The 15,960-nt window shown below is 41.6% G+C and overlaps 1 protein-coding gene across 1 annotated transcript in view; it reads left to right on the forward strand.

The window, feature by feature from the left end:
• LOC115085047 (phenylalanine--tRNA ligase, mitochondrial-like) overlaps window positions 1–15,960 on the forward strand; it is an 802,181-nt gene that overhangs the window by 474,467 nt on the left and 311,754 nt on the right. The window contains exon 5 of the mRNA XM_029590596.1: window positions 5,406–5,557. Within this exon, the coding sequence (XP_029446456.1) occupies window positions 5,406–5,557 (152 nt within the window). The remainder of the gene's footprint in view (window positions 1–5,405; window positions 5,558–15,960) is intronic.

Here is a 15,960-nt window from a genome sequence, read left to right on the forward strand (position 1 = left end):
ACGGCCTGGATGTTGAAAGGTTAATTCTTCAGCCACTTAACCTTTCGGAGCCAGTTTCCTGTGTCTTGATTGCTTCACAGAAGCCTTCCACGAGAAAATCTTACCTTTACAAATGGATCAGGTTTAAATCATGGTGATCCTCTCAGTCCCTTGATCCCTTTACCTTTTCCACCATGAAGTTTCTAGACTATCTCTGGCACTTGTCAGAATCAGGTCTAAAACCTTCCTCCATCAGAATGCATGTCAGTGCAGTGGCCGCCTTCCATAAAGGTATCGGGGACGTTCCTGTTTCAGTACAACCCCTCATAACACATTTTCTGAAGGGCTTGCTTCACCTTAAGCCTCCACTGCGTCCTCTGGCCCCTTCTTGGGACCTCAATCTGGTTTTGGGTCGGCTCATGAAACCCATTCGAGCCTCTCCAATCCTGTGATCTTCGCTATCTCACATGGAAAATGATTTTTCTTTTGGCAATAACATCTGCTCGCAGAGTTATTGAGTTACAGGCCCTAGTTACCTATCTGCCTTACACTAAACTTCTGCAGGACCGGCCAGTACTCCGCACTCACCCTAAATTCTTACCTAAGGTAGTATCGGAGTTTCACATTAATCAATCCATTATACTACCTACCTTCTTTCCCAGGCCCCACTCCAATCCAGGAGAAAAGGCTCTGCATACCCTTGACTGTAAACATGCTCTAGCGTTCTATGTAGACCGAACAGCTGCCCACAGGAAAAGCACTCAATTGTTTGTCTCTTTCCATTCCATCAAATTGGGGCAGCCTGTGGGTAAGCAGACTCTTTTTCCTCCTGGTTAGCGGGCTGCATATCCTTTTACTATCAGCAAGCAGGCATTCCACTTCAAGACCGTGTTAAAGCACACTCTGTGAGGGCCATGGCGACTTCAGTAGCACACCTACGCTTGGTGCCACTTCCTGACATTTGTAGGGCTGCTACCTGGAGTTCTTGCCACATCTTTACAGCCCATTTTTGCTTAGACAAGGCCAGAAGACAAGATTCCATCTTCAGCCAGTCTGTCTTGCGCAAGCTTTTTACAACTTGACGTACCAACACCCTTCCACCTGCCCGTTAGGGTTCAGGATGCCCTCTACCAAATTCCACCCCAGTCCTAGTGCCTATTGCACATCTTGGGTACATTTGGTGCATTTCTTGGACATCCTCAGCTCGGTACTCACCCATATGTGAGGGCTACCATCCTGCTTGTCCTGTGAGAAAGCAAATGTTGCTTACCTGTAAGAGGTGTTCTCACAGGACAGCAAGATGTTAGTCCTCACGAAACCCGCCTGCCACCCCGCAGTGTTGGGTTCGTTACGTTTTCTTATTTTATTTTTCGGCACTTCCTGTAGCTTTAAACAAGACTGAATGGGGACCACTACTGGCTGCAGGTTTAGTGCCATGCTGGGCATGCCCATAGGTGCCAGTCAAAGTTCTAGAAACTTTGACAAAAGTGTTCCATGATTGGGCCCCATCCTGTGATGTCACCCATATGTGAGGACTAACATCCTGCTGTCCTGTGAGAACACCTGTTACAGGTAAGCAACATTTGCTTTGCCAGTGGCAAATGTAGCTAGTTGTTTGGTGCTGATTTGTAACGCCGGCTTTTCCTTACTTACTTTCTCTGTTCTCTGTGTAAAAAGCCTGTTTGAAAAGCCATGTTTTCAGACTTATTTTGAATAGTTTGAAATTTCCCTGTAATCTTACTTCCAGAGGGATTAAAAAAAATCACATTTTATGATTTGTCCATGTAACGTAGACATTGCTGTGACAACCTTGGTCACGCGCCACAGACCACAGCTCTTTTAGGAACTTAATTCATGTGCAGCCTGAGCCTGGTTAACCGCTGTTACTGTTGAGGAGATTCCCTCTCCCCAAGGTCTATGAATGCTGAACCTCTCTCACCTCCAAGCCATTTTTGTAACCCCAATTGATCATCTGTCATCCCCATCCTCTCTCTTTTCTCACATACCCCTTCAGTTGATACTCCCACCCCTAGCTCTTCTCTTGCATCCCCCCTCTCACCTTCCACAGCTAATCCCTCTCCCACTGATCCAACCCTCAAACCCTTCCTGTATCTCATATCCCTTCCTTCAAACAGCCCCCATCCAAACATCCCCTTGACTAGGATCAGCAGCAACATTTTCCTTTGGGCCTCAGGTGATAAGTGGATGACAGCTGGTGGGAAGAGGGGACAGGCTGATGGACAGGGGCAACATTTTTCTCATAGGTAAGTTCAGTGATGGGAGAGGATAGTGAAGAAGCGACAACCTGCACAGACCTGTGCACACTCTGCCCACTCTTCCCCAATGGCTGGTCCAGTGCCTGATGTTGATTTGCAACTGGCAGCAGCATTAGGAATGAAAGTCAGCACAGGATCTGTGAGCCAGTAAAAGCTCTCAGGTCCTGTAGTGGCAAGAGTGCATGGTAGCTCAAAGATCCCATGTTCATTTCCACTGCTTCTACTGCTGGTGATGTCTGGAGAGGACTGCCCTTTGAAGCATTTGTGACCCTGGCTGGAGGTTTTGTGACCTCATTTGGGGTCCTGACCCACAGTTTGGGAAGCTCTGATCTATGGGCTTCATTTATTAAAGCTTTTTCCCCATTTTGTGTCTATAGGGGGAAAAAAGCTTAGTAAATAAGACCCTAAAATAGGTAATAAGATATCCTCAGTTTTCTGAATAGCTAAAGAAGAATCAAATATTGAAGCCATCTCTCCACCATGCTTATAGTCTCTGAGTTTGTTAAAATTAAAAAAAAAAATAATATCCAGGCGGGCAAGTTTTATGTGACAACTAAACAGTCTTTCCTTCTGTACAAGCTGTAAAGTTCAGCAGCAGACTAGTCCCAGCCTGTTCCCACAGATATGCTCACCTCGGTAGTAGCCCTTGGTCCCATCAGGCCACTGCCTCTCCTGGAAGATTTCTGATCCTCTGATATCAGCTGCCTTGTTCAGCTTTTCTAAGGGAATTTTTCTTTCACACACTCTAATTAGCCACACGCACCTCCCTTGCTTCTGTCTCCTTAAAACTGCATTACCCATCAACTTCCTGGCTATATTGAGGTCAGTTGTTTCTCACTTTCCTTTTCTCCTTTGCAGCACCTTCTACTTCTCTGAAGTGCTAACTCTTCCTTGTCTGTGGTTTGCTCCCTGTTGAGTAGTATCCTAATTCATTAATTAACTATAGCTGCCAAAATCAGGCTTCTTAAAGCCACACTCCTTTCTCTTCTAACATTCCTTTTGCAGCGTCACTCATAGGCTACACAATCCATATTTCTAGTCTACGTCCAATTGTGCAGAGTCTTCACTCTCTCTGTCAGTTACTGTATTTTGTCACTCAACATCTTAACTCTTTAGTGATTAGCTATGGATAAGGATCTTCATTTTCGGTTTTTATTAGCTTTGCTCTATGAATTTCAATGTTATAACAAGAAAATTCAGTGACTTTTCCACTGATATTTCTTCTTTATAAAAAAAAAAAAAAAAAGTTATTTTTCCACAGATTTTTTTTTTTGTTATAGCCTTGAAATTTCTAGGGAAATAAAATAAAAACTGAAAATGAACATCCCTAGCTATGGAATATTTAAATTTGTGAATGCATTTCTATTTGACTGGAAATTAAAATATCATGATAAGCTTTTAGTTGGTTTAAAATTAGTCTCAGCATGACATTATATTTGACCTAGTACTCTAGTGAATGAGATAAATATAACACATGAAAACTGATCGTTTTCATGTTAAATTGTTTGTAGCCTCTTTCCAAAGAGAACCCTCTCTGTTCTTGTCACTAATGCTTAGGAACCTAACCCACTTTATTGATTCCAGAAATATTAAATGTAGCAGTTGTATAACCACTTTGCTCATTTTCTGTAGTGTCCTTAGATGAAATTTATTTTATCCTGGGGACATGTAAACTTTAAAAATAAACAGAGAGGAAGCGATATTTATAACTGGCAATAGAAAATCCAATAACTAATTCACAGATTTTAAATATTCATATATCATGAGGTTTATGTTTCACAATTTCCTTCTTAACTTAATAAATGGGATATAAGACCTCAGAAAAAAACTAGACAAAGGCATTTACTTATGCCCTAATCATTTCTTTAATCACAGGTTAATCCCTATTTTTCTTTATAGAGGTCCATGTTCAAAAGCATTTAGCTGGCTAATTCATAAGTTAGCCCCCTAAATGAACTTTTGGGTATATATCACGCTAAATTCTAGCTGCCTAATTTAGGAATGTTCCAGGGGCGTATTCAGAGTTAGACGGATGACTTAGTTGACTAAGTCTGGTCAGGCCAAAGAGCTGACTTAGGTGGCTACAGTTAGCCATCTAACTTTAAGATAGCCAACTATATTCAATAGTGCGGTTTCACTACTGAATATACCTCCAAAGTTAGCCAGATAAGTTTATCCGGCTAACTTTGCTATCTGGACTGTGTCTGAATATGGACCTCTTATTGTTTTCTTGACATTTTTCTTTATAAATGTAGAAAAAAAGACTGGCATTTATCTCATAAGTCCTAGAAATGAATTCACAAAGTGAAGCAAAAAGGCTGGCTATGTTGATAAAATGCTGCCTACAAAATACTGTCAAAGATCTGTCATCACCAAACTTCATCTCCGATGTGGCTAATGTTTTATGCTAAGCTCTACATCAAGGAGAGGTCCTCAACTCTATTCTGTCAGGACAAAGAGAAAAAAAAGGAGGAGCATAATACCCTCTGGTCAAACAATGCCTGCATTCATTCTTAGAAGTGCTAGACACCTCTTCCTGGTTTTATATGGATTTCAGTAAAGAACACCAACATTCATCCAATCTGTAATAGTTTTGAAAATGTCCCCTATTGGTCAGTTTCCAAATTTCAGATTTTCAGTGGTCTAGTTGTCTGTTACCCACTCCTGAGTTAATGAAAACTTATTGTACCTGTTAGTCAAGTCTGTTTCCCTTGCTGGGTTTTTACTTCTCAAGTGATCTTTCCATTGTGAAAACTGCAGCAAAAAAAGCCATTTAGAATTGTTTTCTAATATACAGATTAGAAGTGGTGTATCCATTTGTTCTGCATTAACACTTTAGTCTATGCGCCAGATCATTCAGGGGAAGGGCTGCAAATTCTATTTATAAGTATATTCCAGATAATAGCATTTCTTCAGATTTTAAAAGTATTTCTTCCTGGAGTAATTCTTCTTTAGAAAACATTCTGCTTATAAGAACATTTTTGTCTTGAACTAACAATTTTCTTGTATATAAGAAATGGGTGACATTTTCAGTATTTGTCATTTGCCAGACTCCTGTATGAAGTTATCTTGCCGATATCAAATGCTTTATAATTGCTCTTACAACTTTTGTAATGTATTTTTCTTTCATTTTTTTTATCTCCTTGTTAGCCTCTTAGCAAATATCCTCCTCTGACAAATGACATCTCATTCTGGCTTCCTCTGGAGGGATATTCTGAAAATGATTTTTATGACCTAGTCCGAAACATTGCAGGAGATCTGGTTGAAAAAGTTGGTCTCATAGATGAATTCATACATCCAAAGTAAGTAAAAGTGCGAGATATGGTATTGTATTCTACCCTGTGGAGAAATAATGAATGTGATTTTACCTTTCTACAGAAATGCTTTTTATGATTCTGAAGAGGTCTTCTGTATCTGGGTTGTTCAAATTAAGATACATGAGTGTCCCCTATGACTCTTGAGCTACTCAATAGCATGTTCTCACCACATTTTTAAAATGGCAGAGGACATAACTGAAGGCATTTAAATGAAAGTAGCACAGTGCTCACAGCTCTTTGAAGGGAAGGAGCTTCATTTGTTTATTTGTGAATTTATTAATATTTGATTGCCTGCATTTCATCTAAAACATCGGTAATATAACGCGCCTTGAGCTACTAATGAAAAGATGTGAGCTAAATCTAAATAAATAGAAAAAAATAAAATTGTAAAACTAAGTACAAAAAGTATATAAAAGAAAAAGCATTAAATATCAATAGTAAAATCATCATAAAACATCATCTGGGTTAGTTCTAATTCATATCCTTTCCCCAAACGTCCTAATCAAGTTTTACTGAATGCACAGATGATTCATGGATTAAAATCAGGCAAAACCTGATCAAAAAGCCAGGCCTTCATCTTTTTCCTAAATCTCAAATAATTTGTTTCTTTTCTTAACTCTGATAGTATTATGTTCTAGAGTGGTATCACGAAGCAGCTAATTTAGCATCTGCCAAGAAGAGCATTGATCACTTTGGGGCCGTTGCAATATTTTTGCCCAGAAAGCAGGCACTGAACAATCAGCGCCTGCTTTCTTAACGTGAGGGGGTGCCATGCAATATTTAAATTAGGGGTCAGGTTAGCAGGGAGGTGTTAGGGTCGCTTGCCCGCCCCTAGCACCTCCCTGCTAACAAGTCTGCTTTTCTGTACTAGTTTAATTAGTGCTCAGCAATTAACGCCTGCATAAAGGGATTAGTTAGTGCCTCTACAACCTGCGTCCAACTGCAGGTTATACAGTGCACTGTATTGCATTGGCCCCATTGATTGTTGAGAAGATTGTAGTACCCTGACAGATTCTGGATAGATCTGGCCAGACTGTAAGGGAGTGTATATTCCTAAATGAAGGATCTGGTAACTGGGAATGTTGAAGTTTGCCAATAGAGGGATCACTGTCATTTAAGGAAAACTGCTTAGTCACACTCCCCACCCAAAGAAGACAGCTATAAAAGATAGACCTGGAAGAGGAAGTTAACAAAGTCTGGGGAAGCAGAGCAAGGAACTCAGCAGAATGCAAGGGGCTAACAGTCTTAGCTTTACTCAGGCAGTAAGGTAACTGCCAGTTTGTGAATAGCTAGAGCTCAGAGCTAGGTTACATTTTGTTTTCTTTTGTTTCAACAACAAGTAGGACAGAATTAGCCATGACACATGGGTGATGTAATCCAGCGGTGCAGAATGGACACTTCTTGCTTAGCTTAAAGAGCTTTTTGCTCTATGAGCATGTGCAGAAATTCCCGCACAGGCATTGCCACATGAAGCCCCTCTGTCTTTTTTCGTCTGAGTCACAGCATAGATTTGTACCCATCTCTCAGTTTTTCTTTTGTTATATTCTTAGATATTTTCAGTTCATTCTTAATTTTTCTCAGTGTTACATCTCTGTCTCAGCAACGCCCAAACATCACTTTTCAGTGCTATAAAAAAAAAAAAGCCTCTTGAAAATAAATGTCCAGCTCCAAAAAGACTGACCTCATCAGCTTCAGGGACTGCTTGCATGTATGATAAGAAGAGATCTATCACTGATGGCTATGATATTTGTTACAAATGTCTAGGGCTGATCGCATCCCTATCCTTACCCAAGGAAGTTGAAGACGTGTTAGTATCTGCAAGAAAGTCCCCAACTAAAAGGGTTTACAGCTTTAAATGGAAACTATTTTTATCCTGGTGTCAATGGAGCTTCCTAGACCTGTTAACTTGCGAACCACGGAGGCTACTTCATTTCTTTGTTTCATCTTTGGGACTTAGTACCTTGTCAGTCAAGGTGCATCTCTATGTCATAGCTGCCTACACTGGTTCTCAATGACAGACACACACATGCTTTCTCTCTTCTACCCACAGGCTCTTCATCATTCATACACATGCTCTCTCTCACAAATATAGGTTCTCAATCGTACACTTACATTCATGCTATCACTCACACACACAGGCTTTCAATCACACACACATACTCTTTCACACAAACAGGTTTTCAACCACACGCTTCCACATTCAGGTTCTCAATCACTCACTTACATACATGCTATCTCACATACACATGCTTGCTCACTCACTCTTCCTCTCTCTCCCTCTCCCCCCACTGAACTAGTGACGGCAACAGCCTCCTCCTCTTCCAGCCTTAGTGGCAGCAGCAGCAGCAACCACCTCCACTTACAGCCCTCGCGGCCTCGAGAAAGGAGTTCCATCCGCCGCTGGGGCTGACGTTGCTCCTCATTAGCTCCTCACCGTGCTGCTCTTGAGGCTGCGCCTCTCTTCTCTTCTTCGGGCCAATGATGCATGCACTAGCATGGTCTCTTCTTCCTGTGCACGTGGCCGCTGCATACCACTTCCTTTTCTAGGCCGCGCAGGGGGCGGGAAGAAGAGACCATGCTGGTGCCGCTGACTCCAGCTCTCCTGCCACGTTCTGCCCGGGCTGTCAACATTTTAAGCCCAGGCGGGGAATGATTTCCTATTTCGCTGGGGCAGGGGGGAGTGGCTGGGTCAGCGGGGGGGATTGGGAAGTGTGGCGACACACTGGTGTTTCGCAACACATCGATTGAGAACCGCTGCTCTAGGGAGACCTGAGGAACTCTGCAGCAAGACACAGATCCCTGCCACAGTGGCTGAGGGTTTAAATACTCAACTCTATCTTTCTGTTCCAGAAAGGAAAGCAGAATCCTGCACCTCTGTTGTTAAGAGGTAAATTAATTTCTGGAACTATCTGCGCAGAGATGGAGTTGTAGCATTTCTCCTAGCAAGAAAAGCTGAATCTCCAGGGAAGCAACCTTGATCTTAGCAACACTGTCTTACAGTTTCAACAGAGTCTACCCTCTCCTCCAAAAGGGAACTGAGGTCCTGAGGAGTAACCGGGACCTATGATCCTAATAAAGAATCTGTAATATTGTTTAATAGCATTTGTAGTAATGTTTTTAGAGAATATCCTGCCACTGCTCGCTTCAGAGGACTTTGATACTCTGTATCCATAGTAGGAATGACAAGCCTTGAATTGTAGAGGTAGTCTGAAGCCTGATTTCCCTTTCCCTGAAGCAAGTGTACACAATGCTTTTAGAACTGCTGATGCAAAATATACTATTATTATTATTATTATTTCCATTTCCATTGGACTCCAGGGGCAGGCCAGAGCCTGCTCCCATAATCTTGACGCAAGAGCAGGTAAAAGACTATGTTCTTGAAATTTGTTTATTCTGTGGACAAGCAAACATGAATTAGCCATAACACGTGAGTGACATTGTCTGATGGCATTGACCCAGACTCCAGGTCTCAGAGCTCATTAAACATTTTGCTGAGAATGCGCGAGAGTCTCCACCTGCTACCGCACTGCCTCATTAACCCCTCTGTTTTCCTTAGTCCGAAATACTGCACGGATATGTTCCTGGTTTCTCTCCATAATATGATTTCTGGCCTTTTTTTTATTGGCCTAATATTTCTGCTCCATTGCATAATTTGTCTTTTTTTTTCAAGCTGCTGCCTCAGCAGCCCCTCAAGATAACTATTTAGTTCTGCAAAAAAAAACCAAAAAACCAGTCCAGGGCCAGGAAGATCACATGCAGCATCAGCTTCAAAGTGCCAATATTCTTCATAGATTCTCATTCGATTTACTATCGCTGCCCGGGGCCAGATCATGACTCTCCTAACTGCTACAGTTGTGGTAGGATTTCCCCATGGGCACAGTACGGTGCCTTAAAAATGGACACTCTGCGGAAAATGCAGAAGAGCTGCTCCTCGTCCCAGAGCAAGGAGTCAAAGGGCTGTCAGCACAGGAAATCAATGCAAGATGCTTTTCTATCCCTGCTCCTGCAAGTTGGGTAAGGCCCCCCCACCACCGTGGTATCAGTTCCTGTATCTGTGTCAGGTCAGGAGTTGAGCATGGGACGTAGGAGCAAGGTGCTGGCTATGGTGCAGAAAAGAGCACCTAAGAGGCATGAGGGATCCCCTCCAGGGCCTTCTCCCTCAGTGAGTGCCAAAGATGCCTGCATTATCCAGTACAGTCCTCCACTGGACGGACCCCTAGGCAGGACACAACCTCCTTAGTGCAGGTGCCATCTTCATTCATGGTGTGGAAGGTCTCCATGATGCCCAGCACATTCCAAGGCATGACCAGGTTTTTCGTTGTGAAGCTTTTCCATGACGCGGCCAGCTAAAGTTTTCATCCTTGTTGGGGCTGAGTATCTTGGCATCAAAGTGCAAAGGTCCTGCTATGGCGCAGAAAGAGACGTCTCCGGAGCCATCTGTCAGATGTGTTGTCAATCAGTGGGAAGAATCAAGGCATCCAGAGCGCCCCAGAGCTGGCTGCAGCTGCAGCTACCACTGCAGTACCAAGCTTCCTCTCGGCACCATGGGCCACAGTGAAGAGGAGCTGATCTAGGACTCTGAAAAGGATATCTCTCGTCCGTCTCAGTCAGTGGGAGCCCAGCAGTCAGAGTGCGTGAAGAATTTCTTTGCCTCTTTTGATCCTAAGGACTGAAGAGGGAGATTGGATCCTTTCCTGTCCAACATGGCGGGAACCTTCCTACATAGTGGCGTTCCTCAAAGCCCCTCAGAGACTTCATCTCATGGCTTTCCTGTACTGTGTGCATATCCCCTCCCTGAAGTTATATACTTGACTCCTCCAGGGTAGTATCTTCATGGATCAGAAAAAAAAGAAGTGGCATCAATGCATTCTGAATTCCTCCCAGAAACTTCCCCTTTGGTGTAGCCGAAGTCTTATCCCTGGTCACCATCGTCATTGTCTGGGTCATGGCTTAGCCTACTGCTGAGGTCCAGGAAGGGGGAGGACTCCGGGGGGTATTCCTTTCAATCGTGTAACAGACTTGCCCCAGCATATGTCTCCTCTGGAAGATTTCTGCTACTCACTTATCTATGTTAACAATCAGATATGAATTAGCCTTTATGTGTGGGTGATTTCATCTGACAGTGGCAACATAGAGGTCTGTAAAAACTGTTCTGAGCATGCAGGGGAATTCTGCATGCACACTGCCTCGTGAGCCTGCTTGGACATGCCCCAGTCCCTCTCTTAAATTATGCACAGCCTGTACCTAATAAGATAATCTCACACACGTTTCACACACGCCACCCCACTTCATCCCTACCTACAACACGTACACACTAAAAGTCAGGGCACAATGCGGTGGTGAAAGCAGATGGGATGTGGCTGCTGAGGCATTCTGTTTGCTACCTGCTGACCAGAGTTACCCAATTGCAGGTTTCAGCAATGGAAGCATCGATGAGTGTTGGATTATACTACAACTCAGTTCATCTTCTCTACCCTCAGATGCCATAACTATCATACAATGTGAATAGCCTCTCTCACACAAAAAGCACCTCCAGCACATGTTAGCAAAAGACATCTCACCCAATAAGCAGAGCCATTGACACTGAAAAGAAGTACATCATTTATCCTCACCATCTCCCTTACACATGTAAACATGCACCCACACACACCTTTGATTCTGCCACTCTGCTTTTTCATCCTGACATTTTTGACGGCCTAATCTACTGGTTGAGAAATAAGTACTAGTGGTAAAAGGGCCTAATTACTGGGGTGACCACCTTGAAAACAGGTCACCAACCCATCAAATAGATTTGCTGCAATAAGGACTCCAACGTGAGGGTGATGTAGTGGCTCTTGGCTTTTCAACCCTTTGACTTTGAAACAGAACACAGAAAAGGTGAAAACAACAGGAATGCTGATGACCTGTCCCTGGAAGTTCTTTTAAAATGGACAGATGCTACAAATTTCAAGTATGAGCTGGAGGGTATTTGAGGGAGTATATGTTCCTAGTTGAAGGACCTACCCGGGAGGCTTACCATGGTTCACGGAAAATTATGGAGTCACCCTCTGCACTCCAAGGGAACAGTTATAAAAGACAAATTGAGAAAAAGAAGGTAGCAAAGCCTGAAGATGTAGATTAGGGAGCCCAGCAGAAGGTAAAAACCTTTAGAAGGGATTTCAGTTTACTTCTTAACTAGTATTATTTGTGCAATTAGCAGGATGAATCTGACTCCAGCCATGAAGGTATTGCTGGTTTGAGCACAGATAGAGCTAGGTTATATTTTGTTTTCTTTTGTTGATTCACATTTAGAGGGTGATTTTCAAAGCCATTTTTATGTGTAAAACAAGTTTTTTTTTAATTTTCAGAAGTACAAGTGTAAATTTTGTCAAAAAAATAAAATGCGCACAAATTAGCAAGTATAAATGTGTGCAGGTTGTTTTGATGGAGTTCTTTTCAAAAGTAAAATACACATGCTTTTCCTTTGAAAATTGATGTAGCTTATGCTCATATTTGATTTAAAATATAATTAGGCTGTTAATCACCCTCCCCCTCTCAATGTTCATTCTCTCTGTTTCGCTCCTTGGCAAATAGAGCCCCTCAGTGAAAATAAGAACATAAGAAATTGCCATGCTGGGTCAAACCAAGGGTCCATCAAGCCCAGCATCCTGTTTCCAACAGAGGCCAAACCAGGCCACAAGAACCTGGCAATTACCCAAACACTAAGAAGATCCCATGCTACTGATGCAACTAATAGCAGTGGCCATTCCCTAAGTAAACTTGATTAATAGCAGTTAATGGACATCTCCTCCAAGAACTTATCCAAACCTTTTTTGAACCCAGCTACACTAACTGCACTAACCACATCATCTGGCAATAAATTCCAGAGCTTTATTGTGCATTGAGTGAAAAAGAATTTTCTCCGATTAGTCTTAAATGGGCTACTTGCTAACTTCATAGAATGCCGCCTAGTCCTTCTATTATTCGAAAGTGTAAATAACCGATTCACATCTACTCATTCAAGACCTCTCATAATCTTAAAGACCTCTATCATATCCCCCCTCAGCCATCTCTTCTCCAAGCTGAACAGCCCTAAACTCTTCAGCCTTTCCTCATAGGGGAGCTGTTCCATCCCCTTTATCATTTTTGGTTGCCCTTCTCTGTACCTTCTCCATCGCAACTATATCTTTTTTGAGATGCGGTGACCAGAATTGTACATAGATTTCAAGGTGCGGTCTCACCACGGAGCATTATGGCATTTTCCGTTTTATTAACCATTCCCTTCCTAATAATTCCTAACATTCTGTTTGCTTTTTTGACTGCTGCAGCACACTGAGCTGACGATTTTAAAGAATTATCCACTTTGATGCCTAGATCTTTTTCCTGGGTGGTAGCTCCTAATATGGAACCTAACATCATATAACTACAGCAAGGGTTATTTTCCCTATATGCAACACCTTGCACTTGTCCACATTAAATTTCATCTGCCATTTGGATGCCCAATCTTCCAGTCTTGCAAGGTCCTCCTGTAATGTATCACAATCCGCTTGTGACTTAACTACTCTGAATAATTTTGTATCATCCGCAAATTTGATAACCTCACTCGTCGTATTCCTTTCCAGATCATTTATATATATATTGAAAAGCACCGGTCCAAGTACAGATCCATGAGGCACTTCACTGTTTAACCTTTTCCACTGAGAAAATTGACCATTTAATCCTACTCTCTGGTTCCTGTCTTTTAACCAGTTTGTAATCCACGAAAGAACATCGCCTCCTATCCCATGACTTTTTAGTTTTCTTAGAAGCCTCTCATGAGGGACTTTGTCAAATGCCTTCTGAAAATCCAAATAAACTACATCTACCAGTTCACCTTTATCCACATGTTTATTAACCCCTTCAAAAAAATGAAGCAGATTTGTTAGGCAAGACTTCCCTTGGGTAAATCATGTTGACTGTGTTCCGTTAAACCATGTCTTTCTATATGCTCACGATTTTCATCTTGAGAATAGTTTCCACTATTTTTCCCAGCACTGAAGTCAGGCTCACTGGTCTATAGTTACCTGGAATCACCCCTGGAGCCTTTTTTAAATATTTTGGTTACATTAGCCACCCTCCAGTCTTCAGGTTCAATGGATGATTTTAATGATAGGTTACATATTTTAACTAAAAGATCTGAAATTTCATTTTTGAGTTTCTTCCGTACCCTAGGATGCATACCATACGGTCCAGGTGATTTGCTACTCTTTAGTTTGTCAATCTATCCTACTACATCTTCCAGGTTCACTGTGATTTCGTTCAGTTCGTCTGACTCATCACCCCTAAAAACCATCTCTGGAATTGGTATCTCCCCAACATTCTCATTAGTAAACACGGAAGCAAAGAATTCATTTATTCTGTCTGCAATGGCCTTATCTTCCCTAAGAGCCCCTTTAACCCCTTGGTCATCTAATGGTCCAACTGACTCCCTCACAGGAATTATTCTATGTGGACATAGTTTCACTGAATTAGGTGGCTAATACTGTCTAGTGTGAGGCAGAGAAGGCCTAGCTAAACCCCTGCCCACTACAACATGGATCAAGTTCTGGAGGGAGCTACAGATTGAGGCTCCTGACGGAGGGTTTTTATTAGAATAAATGGGCTAGATGTGGCTCTTGTTAGACAGATTTAGATTGAACTGGAATTCTGAAGGAACAGGAGGAAACTTTGAGGCAAAGGAAAAAAAAATAAATGACATCTGGATAAAACTCTGAAACTCATTGCTAAAATGAATGATAAATGTTGTACCACTTGTTTCTGACATCTGATACAATTAAGCATCTATCCATACTGCTACTTTTTCATGACCCATTAAGCATTGCATCATTAGAATAATATATATGTAATAAATAATATCTACTTCTACTAAGCAATAAACTGCTGCTGCAGTGATTTAAACATTAAAATGAAGATTAATTATTTAGGACGGCATATTCAAAGCGCATTCAGCTCTTGATAGCCGGATAAGTAGGACTTATCCCGCTACCTAGTAGTCCGCTGAAAATCAGCAACCTCTGATAGCTGGATAAGTCACTTATCCGGCTATCTTTCAGCCAGCCAATTTATGAGTGGGTAGTGGGTGGATCGGGGCAGCTCTACGTTTCTGATTATTATCCATTTCAGTTAATCTGTTAAATTAGATCAGCCTTAGAGCTGGATTTAACTTAATCGGCTAAGTAGCGCCTTGACTGCAGATATTCAGCAGTATAGCCGTGCCGCTGAATATTCTTGTAACTTAGCCGGCCACGGTTTGAATATTTACCTCTTAATCATCTGGGAGAGATGTTAAATGCTAGTACCTTCATATTCTGCTCAACTACGAATAACTCCAATAGTATGTATGAATTTAAAACAAAATATTTAATACATCTAAAGGAAAAATTAAGTTCCATAATGGGGCAATCAGTAGATAAAGCTACTGGAAATCTGTGTATGCAGACATCTAGAATTACACAAGTTTCATTAATCTCTATAGCATAAGCATATTTTTATCTAAGTGACTGTGTAAAAGACACTTTTTTTGTCAAGGTGCAAGTGTCAAAGCTGTAGAAAATCTACTTAATATTTGGTTATAGAATTAATGAATTGGTTTTAATTAGAAAAGTTATTCATTAATTTTTGCAAATTTACCCATATTCTATATTAAAAAAAAAAAGACTCAGAAGCCCTTTGAATCTTGGTGAAACTGAATAAATCCCTTTTATGCAGGTTATTAGATTGACCTCTGCTCAGAATTGTGTAGCAAACTTTTACCTTCATTACCATATGCACAGCTTTTAACTTTTTCCTGACCAGTAGGTCTTCTGACCTCACCCGCATCTGGAACTGGGCTGACTAAATCTGCTGAGTATATTTCCCATTGTGATAACAGCTCAGATTAAGAGCAAAAAGCCAAGGTCTGGTCCACGTTTCAGTCACTACACTGCCTTATTTAAATATCGAACATTGAAAAGTTTTCGTGTCCCAGGCAAGATATGTTGTAGTTATCTAATAGTAATATGTGTGAACATTAAATGAGTAATAAAGTAGGTTTTTGTTTCCCTTTTTTAGGGAATGTGACCAGTTCCAAAGGGCCATAAAAGAATTTCTTTACGTGGGATAGCTCCTCAGTCCTTTTCTTCAACTCTTTTGTTTCCCTGGGGGGGATTCTTCTCTATAAGAGGAAGGATAACCTTCTTGGCCCAGGCAGTCGTGTTTTTGCTTGGGTGTATGTTACCATGGCTCTTTGGGACAAGCACACTTACAAACCAGGCAGGACTCTATGGATGAATGTTCCAGTTAAAGTTTACATTGATTAAGTTCAAAATAATCAAGAGGTGCAACAAATGAAATACCAACTTCATCCAGGTTTCTTAGATTTACATGAGTCA

This window comes from Rhinatrema bivittatum, chromosome 2 (assembly GCF_901001135.1).
Source record: "Rhinatrema bivittatum chromosome 2, aRhiBiv1.1, whole genome shotgun sequence".
Lineage (NCBI taxonomy): Eukaryota > Metazoa > Chordata > Amphibia > Gymnophiona > Rhinatrematidae > Rhinatrema > Rhinatrema bivittatum.